The 20,022-nt window shown below is 42.1% G+C and overlaps 1 protein-coding gene across 2 annotated transcripts in view; it reads right to left on the bottom strand.

The window, feature by feature from the left end:
* The window catches only part of GSG1 (germ cell associated 1), an 89,324-nt gene extending 69,541 nt beyond the window's left edge, over positions 1 to 19,783 (bottom strand). Inside the window, exons 1-2 of one of the 2 annotated variants that reach the window (XM_069737059.1) lie at positions 19,704 to 19,783; positions 11,188 to 11,500 (exon numbers count right to left, since the gene is read on the bottom strand). In XM_069737059.1, the coding sequence (XP_069593160.1) occupies positions 11,188 to 11,500 (313 nt within the window). In that variant the 5' untranslated portion in view covers positions 19,704 to 19,783. Of the gene's footprint in view, positions 1 to 11,187; positions 11,501 to 17,234; positions 17,433 to 19,703 lie in introns of those variants that run through there. The other variant, XM_069737058.1, reaches the window with a different exon arrangement.
* Positions 19,784 to 20,022: the final 239 nt, after the last annotated feature.

Below are 20,022 nucleotides of genomic sequence, written 5' to 3'. Positions count from 1 at the left end.
CAATATACTTCGCTTCGCTTCCTTTCTTAAGATGCCGCCGCAAGGTAATGCAGGCGCGGCTCAGTAACAATCTGTACTTTCTGCTAGGTACCTACCAGGAACCCACTTCTGACAGGTCCTCCCTGGAGCTCTCCCAGGCTGCTTTCTCCTGACTTCCTATCCAACCCCCAGTTTTAACAGAGTGTGAGGAGTGGCCAAATACATAGTGCCTTTTGCTCCCCCTGGTGGCCGGAGTGTGAAGTGTAATATGTGACTGTAATTGTTATAACCTGGTGGTCAGGACAATAATGGACCTGGAGGTTAAGAGCACACGGAATGACCTGATAGTTACTGATAATAAGGACGAGCTCTGGGACGTGGGAACTCTGCTGACCGCAATCCCTAATCCTATCAAACACACTAGAAATAGCCGTGGATTGCGCCTAACGCTTCCTATGCAACTCGGCACAGCCTAAGGAACTAGCTAGCCCTAAAGATAGAAAAATAAAGCCTACCTTGCCTCAGAGAAATTCCCCAAAGGAATAGGCAGCCCCCCACATATAATGACTGTGAGTAAAGATGAAAATACAAACGCAGAGATGAAATAGATTTAGCAAAGTGAGGCCCGACTTACTGAACAGACCGAGGATAGGAAAGGCTGCTGTGCGGTCAGCACAAAAACCTACAAAAAGACCACGCAGAGGGAGCAAAAAGACCCTCCGCACCGACTCACGGTGCGGAGGCGCTCCCTCTGCGTCCCAGAGCTTCCAGCAAGCAAGACGGCAATAAAAATAGCAAGCTGGACAGAAAAATAGCAAACCAAAGAAAAACAAACAGGAACTTAGCTTCTGTTGGGAAGACAGGTCACAAGAACGATCCAGGAGTAAACTAGACCAATACTGGAACATTGACAGGTGGCATGGAGCAAAGATCTAAGTGGAGTTAAATAGAGCAGCCAGCTAACGAATTAACCTCGTCGCCTGAGGAAGGAAACTCAGAAACACCCACCAGAGGAAGTCCATGGACAGAACCAGCCGAAGTACCATTCATGACCACAGGAGGGAGCCCGACAACAGAATTCACAACAGTACCCCCCCTTGAGGAGGGGTCACCGAACCCTCACCAGAGCCCCCAGGCCGACCAGGATGAGCCAAATGAAAGGCACAAACCAGATTGGCAGCATGAACATCAGAGGCAAAAACCCAGGAATTATCTTCCTGACCATAACCCTTCCACTTGACCAGGTACTGGAGTTTCCGTCTCGAAATACGATATTCCAAAATCTTCTCCACCACATACTCCAACTCCCCCTCAACCAATACCGGGGCAGGAGGATCAACGGATGGAACCACAGGCGCCACGTATCTCTACAATAACGACCTATGGAACACATTATGGATGGCAAAAGAAGCAGGAAGGGCCAAACGAAATGGCACAGGATTGATAACCTCAGAAATCTTATACGGACCAATGAAAGGAGGCTTAAACTTAGGAGAGGAAACCTTCATAGGAACATAACGAGACGACAACCAAACCAAATCCCCAACGCGAAGTCGGGGACCCACACAGCGCCGGCGGTTAGCGAAACGTTGAGCCTTCTCCTGGGACAATGTCAAATTGTCCACCACATGAGTCCAAATCTGCTGCAACCTATCCACCACAGTATCTACACCAGGACAGTCCGAAGACTCAACCTGCCCTGAAGAGAAACGAGGATGGAAACCAGAATTGCAGAAAAACGGCGAAACCCAAGTAGCCGAGCTGGCCCGATTATTAAGGGCGAACTCAGCCAACGGCAAAAAGGACACCCAATCATCCTGATCAGCAGAAACAAAGCATCTCAGATATGTTTCCAAAGTCTGATTAGTTCGTTCGGTTTGGCCATTTGTCTGAGGATGGAAAGCCGAGGAAAAAGACAAATCAATGCCCATCCTAGCACAAAAGGATTGCCAAAACCACGAAACAAACTGGGAACCTCTGTCAGAAACGATGTTCTCCGGGATACCATGTAAACGAACCACATGCTGGAAAAATAATGGCACCAAATCAGAGGAGGAAGGCAATTTAGACAAAGGTACCAAATGGACCATTTTAGAAAAGCGATCACAAACCACCCAAATGACCGACATCTTTTGAGAGACGGGGAGATGCGAAATAAAATCCATAGAAATATGCGTCCAGGGCCTCTTCGGGACCGGCAAGGGCAAAAGCAACCCACTGGCACGAGAACAGCAGGGCTTAGCCCGAGCACAAGTCCCACAGGACTGCACAAAAGAACGCACATCCCGTGACAAAGACGGCCACCAAAAGGATCTAGCCACCAAATCTCTGGTACCAAAGATTCCAGGATGTCCAGCCAACACTGAACAATGAATCTCAGAGATAACTCTACTAGTCCATCTATCAGGGACAAACAGTTTCTCCGCTGGGCAACGGTCAGGTCTATCAGCCTGAAATTTTTGCAGCACCCGCCGCAAATCAGGGGAGATGGCAGACAAAATTACCCCCTCTTTGAGAATACCCGCCGGCTTAGGAACACCCGGAGAGTCAGGCACAAAACTCCTTGACAGGGCATCAGCCTTCACATTCTTAGAGCCCGGAGGGTACGAAACCACAAAATCAAAACGGGAGAAAAATAATGACCATCGAGCCTGTCTCGGATTCAACCGTTTGGCAGACTCAAGATAAGTCAAATTCTTGTGATCTGTTAAGACCACCACGCGATGCTTGGCTCCTTCAAGCCAATGACGCCACTCCTCGAATGCCCACTTCATGGCCAACAACTCACGATTACCAACATCATAATTACGCTCAGCAGGCGAAAACTTTTTAGAAAAGAAAGCACATGGCTTCATCACCGAGCCATCAGAACTTCTTTGCGACAAAACAGCCCCTGCTCCAATCTCAGAAGCATCAGCCTCAACCTGAAACGGGAGCGAAACATCTGGCTGGCACAACACAGGGGCAGAAGAAAAACGACGCTTCAACTCCTGAAAAGCCTCCACAACTACAGAAGACCAATTGACCACATCAGCACCCTTCTTGGTCAAATCAGTCAACGGTTTAGCAACACTAGAAAAATTAGCGATGAAGCGCCGATAAAAATTAGCAAAGCCCAGGAACTTTTGCAGGCTCTTCACAGATGTCGGCTGAGTCCAATCGTAAATGGCCTGGACTTTAACAGGGTCCATCTCGATAGTAGAAGGGGAAAAAATGAACCCCAAAAATTAAACCTTCTGAACTCCAAAGAGACACTTTGACCCCTTCACAAACAAGGAATTCGCACGAAGGACCTGGAACACCATTCTGACCTGCTTCACATGAGACTCCCAATCATCCGAAAAGACCAAAATATCATCCAAATACACAATCAGGAATTTATCCAGGTACTCTCGCATAAAGGACTGAAATACTGATGGAGCATTGGAAAGCCCGAATGGCATAACCAGGTACTCAAAATGGCCCTCGGGCGTATTAAATGCTGTTTTCCATTCATCGCCTTGTTTAATACGCACAAGATTATACGCCCCTCGAAGATCTATCTTGGTGAACTAACTAGCCCCTTTAATACGAGCAAACAAATCAGAGAGCAACGGCAAAGGATACTGAAATTTGACTGTGATCTTATTAAGAAGGCGGTAATCAATACAAGGTCTCAAAGAACCATCCTTCTTGGCCACAAAAAAGAACCCTGCTCCTAACGGTGATGACGACGGGCGAATATGGCCTTTCTCCAAGGATTCCTTTATATAACTCCGCATAGCGGCGTGTTCTGGCACAGATAAATTGAACAATCGACCCTTAGGAAACTTACTACCAGGAATCAAATTATTTGCACAATCGCAATCCCTATGAGGAGGTAGGGCACTGGCTTTGGGCTCATCAAATACATCCCGATAATCCGACAAAAACTCTGGAACTTCAGAAGGAGTGGAAGATGAAATAGACAAAAATGGAACATCACCATGTACCCCCTGGCAACCCCAGCTGGACACAGACATTGATTTCCAGTCCAATACTGGATTATGAACCTGTAGCCATGGCAACCCCAAAACGACCACATCATGCAGATTATGCAACACCAGAAACCGGATATCCTCCTGATGTGCAGGAGCCATGCACATGGTCAATTGGGTCCAGTACTGAGGCTTATTCTTGGCCAAAGGCGTAGCATCAATTCCTCTCAATGGAATAGGATACTGCAAGGGCTCCAAGGAAAAACCACAGCGCCTGGCAAACTCCAAGTCCATCAAATTCAGGGCAGCGCCTGAATCCACAAATGCCATAACAGAATAGGATGACAAAGAGCAAATCAGAGTAATGGACAATAGAAATTTAGACTGTACCATACCAATGGTGGCAGACCTAGCGAACCGCTTAGTGCGCTTAGGACAATCGGAGATAGCATGAGTGGAATCACCACAGTAAAAACATAGCCCATTCCGACGTCTGTGTTCTTGCCGTTCAGCTCTGGTCAAAGTCCTATCACATTGCATGGGCTCTGGCCCATGCTCAGATAGTACCGCCAAATGGTGCACAGCTTTACGCTCACGCAAGCGTCGATCGATCTGAATGGCCAAAGACATAGACTCATTCAGACCAGCAGGCATGGGAAATCCCACCATGACATCCTTAAGGGCTTCAGAGAGACCCTTTCTGAAGATTGCTGCCAGGGCACAGTCATTCCACTGAGTGAGCACAGACCACTTTCTAAACTTCTGACAATATATCTCCGCTTCATCCTGACCCTGACACAGAGCCAGCAAGATTTTCTCTGCCTGATCCACTGAATTAGGTTCGTCATAAAGCAATCCAAGCGCCAGGAAAAACGCATCAACATCACGCAATGCCGGATCTCCTGGCACAAGGGAAAATGCCCAGTCTTGAGGGTCACCACGTAACAAAGAAATAATGATCCTTACTTGTTGAACAGGGTCACCTGAGGAGCAAGGTTTCAAGGCAAGAAACAATTTACAATTATTTTTGAAATTCAAGAACTAAGATCTATCACCAAAAAACAAATCAGGAATAGGAATCCTAGGCTCTAACATCGGATTCTGAACCACAAAATCTTGAATGTTTTGTACCCTTGTAGTGAGATTATCCATCCAAGAGGACTGACCTTGAATGTCCATGTTTACACCTGTGTCCTGAACCACCCAGAGGTAAAGGGGAAAAGAGAGACAAAACACAGTGCAAAGAAAAAAAAATGGTCTCAGAACTTCTCTTATCCCTCTATTGAGATGCATTAGTACTTATGGCCACCTGTACTGTTATGACCTGGTGGTCAGGACAATAATGGACCTGGAGGTTAAGAGCACAAGGAATGACCTGATAGTTACTGATAATAAGGACGAGCTCTGGGACGTGGGAACTCTGCTGACCGCAATCCCTAATCCTATCAAACACACTAGAAATAGCCGTGGATTGCGCCTAACGCTCCCTATGCAACTCGGCACAGCCTAAGGAACTAGCTAGCCCTAAAGATAGAAAAATAAAGCCTACCTTGCCTCAGAGAAATTCCCCAAAGGAATAGGCAGCCCCCCACATATAATGACTGTGAGTAAAGATGAAAATACAAACACAGAGATGAAATAGATTTAGCAAAGTGAGGCCCGACTTACTGAACAGACCGAGGATAGGAAAGGCTGCTGTGCGGTCAGCACAAAAACCTACAAAAAGACCACGCAGAGGGCGCAAAAAGACCCTCCGCACCGACTCACGGTGCGGAGGCGCTCCCTCTGCGTCCCAGAGCTTCCAGCAAGCAAGACGGCAATAAAAATAGCAAGCTGGACAGAAAAATAGCAAACCAAAGAAAAACAAACAGGAACTTAGCTTCTGTTGGGAAGACAGGTCACAAGAACGATCCAGGAGTAAACTAGACCAATACTGGAACATTGACAGGTGGCATGGAGCAAAGATCTAAGTGGAGTTAAATAGAGCAGCCAGCTAACGAATTAACCTCGTCACCTGAGGAAGGAAACTCAGAAACACCCACCAGAGGAAGTCCATGGACAGAACCAGCCGAAGTACCATTCATGACCACAGGAGGGAGCCCGACAACAGAATTCACAACATGTGATACCTGATCAGGTGAACTCCTTTAGTGCAATCAGACATAACATCACTCCCCTTAGTGGCAGAGCGACATTACTGCAACGACCAGGACTCTGGGGCGCTGCAACTCCTTTGCACACTCTTGGCATTCTCTTGATGAGCTTCAAGAGGTAGTCTTGAACTCGAGCCTGGGAACTTTTCAGAATATTTTCCCACGCTCGAGTTCATATGAGGACATCCAGCAGAGGGCGCATCACCGCAACTCGAGGTAACTACAGGTCATTCACCTACATTCCATTCATTCGCCAGGGTTTTACAGGCAGGAGCACAGCTGCATTAGCAGAGCTCCTGCTTGTAAAGTTAGTTAACCCCTTCAGATGGATTTACAGCGTGGGACGAGACTGATCATCGGAAGGTATGGGATATTGTTTTTTTTTTATTTTATCTTTTTTACAGAACGAGGGTCTTCAGGTGGATTACCAGTATAATAAAATATTACAATAATCTGTGTATTTATTTCATTAAAATACTTTGTAATAATGTGTGTGTGTGTTTTTTAACCATTTCATACAATTGGATTAATAATGGATAGGTGTCATAATTGTAGCCTCTCCATTATTAACCTGGCTTAATGTCACCTTACAATAGCAAGGTGACATTAACCCTTCATTACCCCATATCCCACCGCTACGCGGGAATGGGAAGAGAGTGGCCAAGTGCCAGAATAGGCGCATCTTCCAGATGTGCCTTTTCTGGGGTGGCTGGGGACAGATGTTTTTAGCCAGGGGGGGGGGGGCAATAACCATAGACCTTCTCCAGGCTATTAATATCTGCCCTCAGTCACAGGCTTTACCACTCTGGCGGAGAAAATTGCGCGGGAGCCCACGCCAATTTTTTCCCCGATTTAACCCTTAAATTTAATAGCTAGAGCGCCCAAATTTTGTACATACACACTGCTAACATTAGTAGTGTTGAATATGCAAAACAAAGGGGATATGAGATGGTTTACTGTATGTAAACCAGGTCTCATATCATGTCGGGTTTGTGAAGGAGATAGGAAAAGCCGGCAATTGAATTACCGGCTTTTCTGCTATCTAGCGTTGCATTAAATATATATATAGGTGTCTCCCTGACATATATATATATGTATATATACCTATTCTATGTGTATATATCTACTCTCATCTAACCTGTCAGTGTGATTTTACTGTACACTGCGCTGAATTGCCGGCTTTTCAAAGGACACCGGTGCGTAAAAATTGGACAGCACTCGCATGATGCGAGTGCTGTGCGTTTTTTTGTCGCACCCATTGACTTGCATTGGCGAGTCTCGTCCGAGAATCGCAGCAATACGCAGCATGCTGCGATTTTTTTCTCAGTCCGATTTCGGCTGAGAAAAAAAAAATCGCAAATGAAAAGACACCTATTGACTAACATTGGTCCGAGTGCAATCCAATTTTTTATCGCACTGCTCTCGTCCGTTTTCCTCGCAAGTGGAAAGGAGCCCTTATGAAGATAAATTAATTCCAACTTTTGACCAAAAATTAACAATGTTGTATTTTTTGCAATAGCAGCGGACAACATTGGTTTCCCGTCGCAACGTGAAACCATTGACAATTATTTGATTGAAATACAACACCATGATTTATATGACCAGTGTCGCCCTAGCCTTTCTCCTTAATAACTTCCCATCCCAGGTAATTTTAGGTTTTGTGCTTTTCTTGTTCCTTCCCCTATATCAACGGTCATCACTTTTCTTTATTTCTACATTGACTCAGTCGTATGAGTGTGTGTTTTTTTACAAAATAAGTTGTACTTTTAATGACACCATATATTTTACCATATAAGCTGGAAAAAAAGTACAAAAAGTGTGAAGAAATGGTGAAAAAAACAAAATTCCATCACTGTTTCTTTAAAAGAAATATAATAACATTCACCGTGCAGTAAAAATAATCTGGCAACCTGGTTCTTCAGGTCAGTAAGTTTATGTTGATACCAAACTCAAGGTATGTGGACACAAAGTTTCTTCAAGCACATTTCGCCTGGAACCCACCTAAAGAAACGCTCAATAAATGTTAAAAATCATGAACACATGCACGGCAATGGAAAAACGACTTGGTGAACATTTGGTCCATCTTTTATAACCTCTTTTATCCACTTCAGACTTCCAAAGCCATGATGCAGCCAAAAAAAGTAATCTGACCAATTGTCAAACTTCTTCCACTTGGAAGCTGACACTTTCTTACATATAGAATGAAAAATATATACACTGCTCAAAAAAATAAAGGGAACACTTAAACAACAGAATATAACTCCAAGTAAATCAAACTTTTGTGATATCAAACTGTCCACTTAGGAAGCAACAATGTTTGAAAATCAATTTCACATGCTGTTGTGCAAATGGAATAGACAACAGATAAAAATTATTGGCAATTATCAAGACACACTCAATAAAGGAGTGGTTCTGCAGGTGGGGACCACAGACCACATCTCAGTACCAATGCTTTCTGGCTGATGTTTTGGTCACATTTGAATGTTGGTTGTGCTTTCACACTCATGGTAGCATGAGAAAGACTCTATAACCCACACAAGTTGCTCAGGTAGTGCAGCTCATCCAGGATAGCACATCAATGCGAGCTGTGGCAAGAAGGTTTGCTGTGTCTGTCAGCGTAGTGTCCAGAGGCTGGAGGCACTACAAGGAGACAGGCCAGTACACCAGAAGACGTGGAGGAGGCCGTAGGAGCGTAACAACCCAACAACAGGACCACTACCTCCGCCTTTTTTGCAAGGAGGAACAGGAGGAGCACTGCCAGAGCCTTGCAAAATGACCTCCAGCAGGCCACAAATGTGCATGTGTCTGCACAAACGGTTAGAAACCATCTCCATGAGGATGGTCTGAGTGCCATATGTCCACAGATGGGGCTTGTGCTCACAGCCCAACATCGTGCAGGACTCTTGGCATTTGCCACAGAACACCAGGATTGGCAAATTCGCCACTGGCACCCTGTGCTCTTCACAGATGAAAGCAGGTTCACACTGAGCACATGTGACAGACGTGACAGAGTCTGGAGACGCCATGGAGCGCGATCTGCTGCCTGCAACATCCTTCAGCATGACCGGTTTGGCAGTGGGTCAGTATTGGTGTGGGATGACATTTCTTTGGGGGCCACACAGCCCTCCATAAGGTAGCCTGACTGCCATTAGGTACCGAGATGAGATCCTCAGACCCCTTGTTAGACCTTATGCTGGTGCGGTTGGCCCTGGGTTCCTCGTAATACAGGACAATGCCCGACCTCATGTGGCTGGAGTGTGTCAGCAGTTCCTGCAAGATGAAGCTATGGACTGACCCACCCATTACCCAGACCTGAATCCGATTGAACACATCTGGGACATCATGTCTCACACCATCCAGCAAGTCACGTGGCACCGCAGACTGTCCAGGAGTTGGCGGATGCTTTAGTCCAGGTCTGGGAGGAGATCCCTCAGGAGACCATCCGCCGCCTCATCAGGAGCATGCCCAGGCATTGTAGAGAGATCATACAGGCACATGGAGGCAACACACTTTACTGAGCATCATTTCCTTGTCTTGTGGCATTTCCACTGAAGTTGGATCAGCCTGTAACTTCATTTTCCACTTTGATTTTGAGCATCATTCCAACTCCAGACCTCTGTGTGATATTAGTTGTGATTTACGTGGATCATTTTTAGGTTTTATTGTTCTCAACACATTTCACTATGTAATGAATAAAGATTTACAACTGGAATATTTCATTCAGTGATATCTAGAATGTGAGATTTTAGTGTGTCCTTTATTTTTTTGAGCATTGTATAATGGTGACAAAGTCACTCAAAAAACAATGAAAAAAGACATCAAAGAAGGCACTTCAGGAAATACATCGCCATTACTTTCATAAACTGTCTTCTGATTCTATAACAGTGTGAATTCGAAAGCACAAACATTCATAAACATTTTTTTAAGTTCCAGCAAAATTCAGAACTTTGTAAAAAATAAAATATGTGTGTTGCCATTTTCTGAGACTTGCAACTGTATTATATTTTACCCAATGGAGCTGGGTCAAGCTGTAGGTTTTATTGGTATCATTTTATCATTTTTGTGTACATCCAGTGTTTTGATTATATATAACAGGAGAATACTGTAGTGGCCAAATGGTGATTCTGGGGTTTAGATTTTTTATCAGGCATATCTGAAATACATTTAGGCTGGAGTCACACTGCCGTATAACTCGTGCGATAATCGCATGGACTGGCGAGCTCCTCTCCTGACCTGAGCATGACAGCATGAAGGATTACTATGCAGCTGTCAAGCTCAGATCAGGAGTGGCGACAGCGAGTACGAGTTTTACAATGCGATTATGCGGCAGTGTGTCTCTGCCCTTATATTTGAACAAGACCAGTATTTCTGAAATGTATTTAAGGGCAGGTGCAGACAATTGCATTTTCCCTTATCTGAGAGAATCGGGTCGATTATGCAAATCACACTCTGATCAGAGTGTGATCACTGTGTGCTCCAATTCTCTAGGATGAGGAGAAGATGGAGAAAAAATGTCTCCATCTTCTCGATTCCATTCTGTGAGGATGAGGAAATCTCACTGCACTCAGGTGTTATCCAAGCGTAGTGCATTGTTTGCCACAAACTCCAACTCAAGTATGCTGCAGGCAGATTCTGTTCAAGGAAAAGATTGGACATGTGCATGACACCGTAGCATAATATTGGTCCGAGTGCGATCCGGTGCTTTGTCGGATCTTATTCGAACCAAAGATACGCACATGTGCTCCTGCCCTAATGCATACATTCCAAACAACTGGTCAAAAATGGCATCTGAGTTTGGTATTTCAACTTCCTACCTTTAGAATAGTAGAAAGTAGAAAAGTCTTTCCACTTAAAATGATCTGGGGTTTATAATTGAATTGTTCCTAAAAAAGTGATCAATCTTCTAATAGTATAGGAACTGTCACTGTTCAAGGTATAGCTATAATGTTCCCGTAATCATCATGCCCGGCTACTGTGAAAAAGAATTACTCAGTAGCCATTGAAACCAGTGAGTCTTCCGCATAATGCAAGTATATCATGTAAAGGATCTGATATTGACATTGATCTTGTTTTATATATAACAAAACAGCATTTCTTACCTGCTCCCAAAATATTTTCTTCACAAGAATACCAGATTCCAGTGTGGAAATAGCGGAAAGCAAATCTGTCATCTCCCGTCTCCCAGCTGTAGTGTACTACGTCTTGCCCAGAAGCATTGATGTTCTCCACATGTATGGGAACCACTATGCATTTAGTGGCCTTTCCATTTCCACAAAGAGGTTTAGGAACTTTTTGTGTCCCCTCACACCAGTAGCTACTAAGAAGGGCTGTGGTGGAGAGAGTGAGAGACACCAAATTGAAGCCTATGGCCAGTAGAGCTCGACGCCAGGGAACTACCTCTGTGATCTCCATCTATAGAAGAGGAAATTATCAGATGTTATCACTAGTGCAGCCACATACTAAATGGTCAACATTGCAAAGAAAACCAATTAATCTCATTGTTTAATTCCCCAGAACCATATCTGACTTTAATTGCTTACTTGCACTAACATAGATTGTTAAAGGGACTCTGTCACCTGAATTTGGAGGGAACAATTTTCAGCCATAGGGGCGAGGTTTTGGGGTTTTTGATTCACCCTTTCCTTACCCGCTGGCTGCATGCTGGCTGCAATATTGGATTGAAGTTCATTCTCTGTCCTCCGTAGTACACGCCTGCGCAAGGCAATCTTACCTCGCGCAGGCGTGTACTATGGAGGACAGAGAATGAACTTCAATCCAATATTGCAGCTAGCATGCAGCCAGCGGGTAAAAAAAGGGTGAATCAAAAACCCCAAAACCTCGCCCCTATGGCTGAAAATTGTTCCCTCCAAATTCAGGTGACAGAGTCCCTTTAACAAATAAAAGCTGTCAACCAATAGTGTTACTTAATGGAAAATGTTGTTCATGATCTATTGTAGGGATGGTGGGATCCAGCCTCCTAACATTCATCTGTCCTAAGATTGGTGCATCCCCCTCAAAGATTTCCCTGCACAGTGATGAAGGGGCCACACTTCCAGGATATTCACCCAACCTTTACTTGGCAATACTGAGCTGATAACACCACACCCACTGAGTCCTTGGCTCATAATTTCAGAGCGGCCCATCAACTCATTAGGTAAATGAGGTTTCTCAATGAACAGTGAAGGTGATTAGGAGGTCGGACATCGTACATAGTTCATTATTCTTCTACTCATCTCACTGTGATTCCTTGTTACACTACCAGATTTGGGGTGTTAAACGACTGTCCATCATCTACTTTCTTGCCGATCAGTGGTTGTTTAATATTCTGCTTAGCTAGGTAGACCTTATATCTGATGCACACATAGTGACCAGTAAAAGATCGTTCTGTGCACATTCAGGTTGTCATTGTTTTCGGCAGCACATGTCATTGTTCTCGGCAGCACATGTCCTGTTTGCACAGCATGATGATCTGCTAAAAACAATGACTTTTACACCTACATTTCACCTGATGAACGAGCGGGTGATTAGCAGCCTGCTTACATTGCATTATTATGGGAAAGGAACACTTGATCAGCCAATGAAGATCCACGTTAGGTCTGGGATTGTGATGTCTATTGGCCCACTGAAGGGAAAAGACCTAGGTGTCAGATTACGTTATGACTACTCCATGTGACATTCCCTAAAAACTGGTCACTATTATAAACTGGTTGCTATTACAGTCATCTGAAAATACATAAATTATTGTCCCTAATTAAATGCAAATTGTCTCTTCAGAGAGGAAGAGGACTAGAACTCTAGTGCCACCTATTGGAAGTAGCAATCCTAACAGTCAATGTCGACCCTTTAACGAGCCTTGTCACATGACTTAGGATAAAAGCCAAACCAGAATCTCAGTTTGCAGACACTGTGTTTCGGGGTACTGCCCCTAATTGAGAGAGTTTATTGCCTTTACTGCATTGTGGCCAGTTACATATAGTCATATTACATCATGCTTCTGGTAGCATGTAATATCTCAATAGCATGCCCACATTATTCTCCATAGCATGCCCACATTATTCTCCATAGCATGCCCACATTATTCCCTGTAGCATGCCCATATTATTCTCAATAGCATGGCCATATTATTATCCGTAGCAAACCCATAAAATTCTCAGTAGCATACCCATATTATTCTCCATAGCATGCCCATATTATTCTCCATAGCATGCCCACATTATTCTCCATAGCATGCCCACATTATTCTCCATAGCATGCCCACATTATTCCCTGTAGCATGCCCATATTATTCTCAATAGCATGGCCATATTATTATCCGTAGCAAACCCATAAAATTCTCAGTAGCATACCCATATTATTCTCCATAGCATGCCCACATTATTCTCCATAGCATGCCCACATTATTCTCCATAGCATGCCCACATTATTCTCCATAGCATGCCCACATTATTCTCCATAGCATGCCCACATTATTATCCATAGCATGCCCACATTATTCTCCATAGCATGCCCACATTATTCTCCATAGCATGCCCATATTATTCTCCAGAGCATGCCCATATTATTCTCCATAGCATGCCCATATTATTCTCCATAGCATGCCCACATTATTCTCCATAGCATGCCCATATTATTCTCCATAGCATGCCCACATTATTCTCCATAGCATGCCCATATTATTCTCCATAGCATGCCCATATTATTCTCCATAGCATGCCCACATTATTCTCCATAGCATGCCCACATTATTCTCCATAGCATGCCCACATTATTCTCCATAGCATGCCCACATTATTCTCCATAGCATGCCCATATTATTCTCCAGAGCATGCCCATATTATTCTCCATAGCATGCCCACATTATTCTCCATAGCATGCCCACATTATTCTCCATAGCATGCCCATATTATTCTCCATAGCATGCCCATATTATTCTCCACAGCATGCCCACATTATTCTCCATAGCATGCCCATATTATTCTCCATAGCATGCCCACATTATTCTCCAGAGCATGCCCATATTATTCTCCATAGCATGCCCACATTATTCTCCATAGCATGCCCACATTATTCTCCATAGCATGCCCATATTATTCTCCATAGCATGCCCACATTATTCTCCATAGCATGCCCATATTATTCTTCATAGCATGCCCATATTATTCTCCATAGCATGCCCATATTATTCTCCATAGCATGCCCATATTATTCTCAGTAGTATGCCCATATTATTCTCAGTTGCATGCCCATTTTATTCTCAGTTGCATGCCCATATTATTCTCAGCAGCATACTCATATTATTCTCCAAATAATTGCAAATATTATTATCCATAGCATGCCCATATTATTCTCTGTAGCATGCCCAAACTATTCTCCGTAGCATGCCCATATTATTCTCCATAGCATGCCCATATTATTCTCCGCATCATACCGATATTCTTCTTCTTAGCATACCCATATTATTCTCAGTAGCATTCCCATATTATTCTCCATAGCATGCCCATATTACTCTCCATATCATACCCATATTATTCTTCTTAGCATACCCATATTATTCTCTGTAGCATACCCATATTATTCCCCATAGCATGCTCTTATTATTCTCAGTAGCATACCCATATCATTCTCCATAGCATGCCCATATTATTCTCAGTAGCATACCCATATTATTCTCCGTAGCATACCCATATTATTCTCCATAGCATGCTCTTATTATTCTCAGTAGCATACCCATATCATTCTCCATAGCATGCCCATATTATTCAGTAGCATACCCATATTATTCTCAGTAGCATACCCATATTATTCTCAGTAGCATACCCAAATTATTCTCCGTAGCATACCCATATTATTCTCCATAGCATACCCATATTATTCTCAGTAGCATACCCAAATTATTCTCGGTAGCATACCCATAATATTCTCCATAGCATGCCCATATTATTCAGCTGCCTGCTCATATTATTCTAAGTAGCATGCCCATATTATTCTCAGTAGCATACCCATATTATTCTCAGTAGCATACCCATATTATTCTCAGTAGCATGCCCATATTATTCTCAGTAGCATACCCATATTATTCTCAGTAGCATGCCCATATTATTCTCAGTAGCATACCCATATTATTCTCAGTAGCATGCCCATATTATTCTCAGTAGCATGCCCATATTATTCTCAGTAGCATACCCATATTATTCTAAGTAGCATGCCCACAATATTCTCAGTAGCATACCCATATTATTCTAAGTAGCATGCCATATTATTCTCAGTAGCATACCGATATTATTCTCCATAGGATGCCCATATTATTTTCAGTTGTATGCTCATATTATTCTCAGCAGCATACCCATATCATTCTCCATAGCATGCCCATATAATTCTCAGTAGCATACCCATATTATTCTCCGCAGCATACCCATATTATTTTCCATAGCATGCCCATATTATTCAGTAGCATGCCCATATTATTCTCAGTAGCATACCCATATTATTCTCTGCAGCATACCCATATTATTCTCCATAGCATACCCATATTATTCAGCTGCCTGCTCATATTATTCTAAGTAGCATGCCCATATTATTCTCAGTAGCATACCGATATTATTCTCCATAGGATGCCCATATTATTTTCAGTTGTATGCTCATATTATTCTCTGCAGCATACCCATATTATTCTCCATAGCATACCCATATTATTCAGCTGCCTGCTCATATTATTCTCAGTAGCATACCCATATTATTCTCAGTAGCATGCCCATATTATTCTCAGTAGCATACCCATATTATTCTCAGTAGCATGCCCATATTATTCTCAGTAGCATACCCATATTATTCTAAGTAGCATGGCCACAATATTCTCAGTAGCATACCCATATTATTCTAAGTAGCATGCCATATTATTCTCAGTAGCATACCGATATTATTCTCCATAGGATGCCCATATTATTTTCAGTTGTATGCTCATATTATTCTCAGCAGCATACCCATATCATTCTCCATAGCATGCCCATATAATTCTCAGTAGCATACCCATATTATTCTCCGCAGCATACCCATATTATTTTCCATAGCATGCCCATATTATTCAGTAGCATGCCCATATTATTCTTAGTAGCATACCCATATTATTCTCTGCAGCATACCCATATTATTCTCCATAGCATACCCATATTATTCAGCTGCCTGCTCATATTATTCTAAGTAGCATGCCCATATTATTCTCAGTAGCATACCGATATTATTCTCCATAGGATGCCCATATTATTTTCAGTTGTATGCTCATATTATTCTCAGCAGCATGCCCGAATTATGTGACTAAGTGAAGAAGCTCAAATTACCCTTCCCACTGCTGACAATTTTCGCTATTTCACTTTTGCTTTTTCGCCCTTTTACAAAACACATAAGTTTTTTATTTTTCCCTCGACATAGCCATAGCTTGTTTTTTTGCTGTTATCAGTTGTGTTTTCATTTTATATATAATTTATGGATGGCGTCTGTATAATAGAGTTCCGCACACTTGCACCCAACATCGGATACACCGTTATATCCGACTCCATGAAGGGGTTTAAAGAAAAAAGAAAAAAATCTAATGTGTATGGTTACAGATTTCTCATATGTAAAAGAAGCATTTCTATCTTAGTAAAAAAAAAATTGCATAACAGGTATACAAGAAGTCTGTGGTCATAAAAAGGACACATAGCTGCTCTGCCTATTGAAATATCCCGCTCTAACTGTCCTGTAATTCTAGGCTGCCATGCCTCTGTGTCCATCTTGTGACCATGGACAGAATATCATCTCCAGGGAGTAAACTGAAATCTTACTGAATGGCGGCAAAACGGGATTTTGAACATCATGAGAAACTGATGCAAAAAGTATACTGGAAAGTGATATAACTTTTTATTAGACAAATAATATCTATAATTGCGGAGACATTTTACCCCTTAATTTACCAAATACAAATGAAAGAAAGAAAGAGACCAAAAAATCAGCACCAGATGTAATAACCATGAATTAATTTATAGAAGATGTATATGCAGCAGTAGCAAACGCCCGACTTCATTAAAATATTCTGTTTCTTCGAGACTCAACGACTGTACATTATACACAAATACAATGTAAAGTCACCATAAATGTAGCAATAGGCACTTACTGATGTAGTCTTCTGCAGAAATCTTGCAGACGATGCAACTTCTGATGAAAGGTGCATGATGACAACGTATTAGGACACATACAATAGTTTTTATGGCATGCAGAGCGGAGATACAAGCCAAGCACAAAGCATTAAAAAGAAGAAACTGCTGGTAATACTCTTGTGTTTCCATCTAATCACAATACCCACAGACCAACCCCGAATCATTGCTGTGAAATCACCAACATCTGCTGCACAGAAATGGAGGTTCCTAATCCTCAAAACAATCAAGTCCCAGCTGTTCCATCTAAACCCTTCTCATTCATTGCGATCTCAGCTCTTCTGCATAGTGATAACCAAACGACTCACATTTTATTATAATAAGGAAGTCGTGATGGTGTCTGCAATTAATATCGTCAGATTCTGACTTAAAGAAAATAGGATCACTGGAAAATGAATGATACATTTCTTTAGTATTCAAGTGATGCGCTAAAATCAATGGCAAGAAAATAATTGTCTGAAATAAAATGCATACAAGTTCTATTTAGTCACTTCCTAGTAAAAAAAAAAACAATTTCTGAAAAAGTTTAGAAACTACTATTCAAAATTCCTTCATGGCTTCTTCACACACATTTTTTAAAAATAAACAGCTCTGGCAATAATTAAGAGACTACCGCATCAAAACCCTGTCATGACCAGCCCAATCTCCAGACCTGAACCCCACTGAAAACCTCTGGAATGTAATCAAGAGGAGGATGGATAGTCACAGGTCCTCAAGCAAAGAAGAACTGCTCACAGTTTTGCGCTAGAAGCAGTGTGAAAGACTGGTGGAAAGCATGCCAAGACGCATAAAAGCTGTTATTACAAATTATGGTTATTCCACAAAATATTGATTTCTGAACTCTTCCCGAGTTAAAACATTAGTATTGTTGTTTCTAAATAATTATGAACTTGTTTTCTTTCCATTATTTGAGGTCTGAAAGCACTGGGGTTTTTTGAATTTTTGACCATTTTTCTTTGTCAGAAAAAAAATACAAAATCTATTGCTTGGAAATTTGGAGACATGTTGTCAGAAGTTTATAGAATAAAAGAACAATTTACATTTTACTCAAGAATATACCTATAAAGGGAAAAATCAGACAAAATTAACATTTTGTAGTGGTCTCTTAATTTTTGCCAGAGCTGTATGTAAAATGCCATGTTTTTAACATTTTCAAGAGAATAGGAGCTGATCTGCAGAGCTCGGCAGATGCCACTATTAGTGATGAGCGAGTGTGCTCGTTACTCGAGTTCTCCAAGTATCTTGGGCATGCTCGTATATTATATTTGAGTCCCCGCAGCTGCATGATTTGTGGCTGCTAGACAGCCTGAATACATGTGTGGATTCCCTAACAAACAGGCAATTCCTGCATGTGCTCAGGTTGTCAAGCAGCCACAAATCATGCATCTGCGGCGACATAAACTTAATCTACAAGCACGCCCAAGATACTCGGAGAACACCCGAGCATGCTCGGAAAACTCGAGTAACGAGCACACTCGCTCATCACTAACCACTACACATTACATAGAGTTATGCTGCTCAGCTTAGTTTAATGTTTTCGAGCTAATAACAGCTGGTCAGTGAGGTGCCAGGTGTCAGACACCAATCGATTTGATATTGATGACCTGTTCTGAGAATATATCATCAATACTAGTTGTCTGGACCATTTTATGAATGTGAAAATTAGTACTTTCTCTTCAAACTAAACCTGAACCTAATTAAACGGCTTATTGACTCCACATCAATGATGTTTAATGAAGTCCGGAACAAGAAAATAATTCACATGAATCACATACACCACACACATCAATGAAATGTTTAGTTCATACAGGGAAAGGAAAACAATCTCTCGCCGCTGTGGCCATTTTCCAATTTTTTGCTTTAACTTTTTTTTTCCTCTTGTTCCAAAAGCCGTAAGTTTCAGATTTTTCTGTTGACGAAGCCGTAATAGATGAATTTTTGGAAAATGAATTGTAGCTTTGACGCAATTTATTTTATGTACACAAACATACAATGTTAATACACGTATATATGACCATATAATGCTCTGAAAACGGAAAAAAAAGAAAATTCCAATAGGTGAAATGATGAAAACTATGCAATTCCACCTATTTTTTTTTTTTCATTTTGTTTTCATAACGTACAGAGTACTATAAAAGTAATATTGTAACATGATTCACCAGTTCAGTATGATTATAACAATACCAAACATAATGTAACATGCTCACCTATCCGTGCTCCTGACGCTGTCTCCATTGCTGTAGGCTGCTCTGTGTGCACTCCTCCTGCTTGAATCCACATGAGACGCCATACTCTTGATTATTATTGTATTGGTTATATTACAGTAGGCATTGGCAAAATAATATTTGCATGTAAATGAACAGTAGACCCCAGTGTCAATGCTACTGATAGGCCCTTGCCACCCCAGTCTGACGCTGGTCATGTCGTACCTATACGTCCAAGATCATGAAGGGGTTAAAGTTCACTGAAACTCCCAAAAATCCCAGTCATCTCTACCACTTCATCAATGGTCCGATTGTGATCATTAGCTCAATGTGTGTTTAGTTTCATATATTGCTTCGTCAGAGGGTGGTACCCATGCCTGCCCCAGGAGTAAAGGTGGGATTGTCATTTCCTGCATACCATAAACTGTATGCTCAGCAAACAAAACTGTTATGGGACCTCAATGATATTTGATGACATTTTTTATCACTTGCAATTGCCTTCGTGACCAAGCCACATTTTTACATTCTTATATTAAACAATAAT

This window comes from Ranitomeya imitator, chromosome 8, assembly GCF_032444005.1.
Source record: "Ranitomeya imitator isolate aRanImi1 chromosome 8, aRanImi1.pri, whole genome shotgun sequence".
In the NCBI taxonomy this organism is placed as follows: Eukaryota; Metazoa; Chordata; class Amphibia; order Anura; family Dendrobatidae; genus Ranitomeya; species Ranitomeya imitator.
The sequence above is the reverse complement of the archived record's forward strand: the minus strand, read 5'-3'. Positions and strand labels throughout refer to the sequence as shown.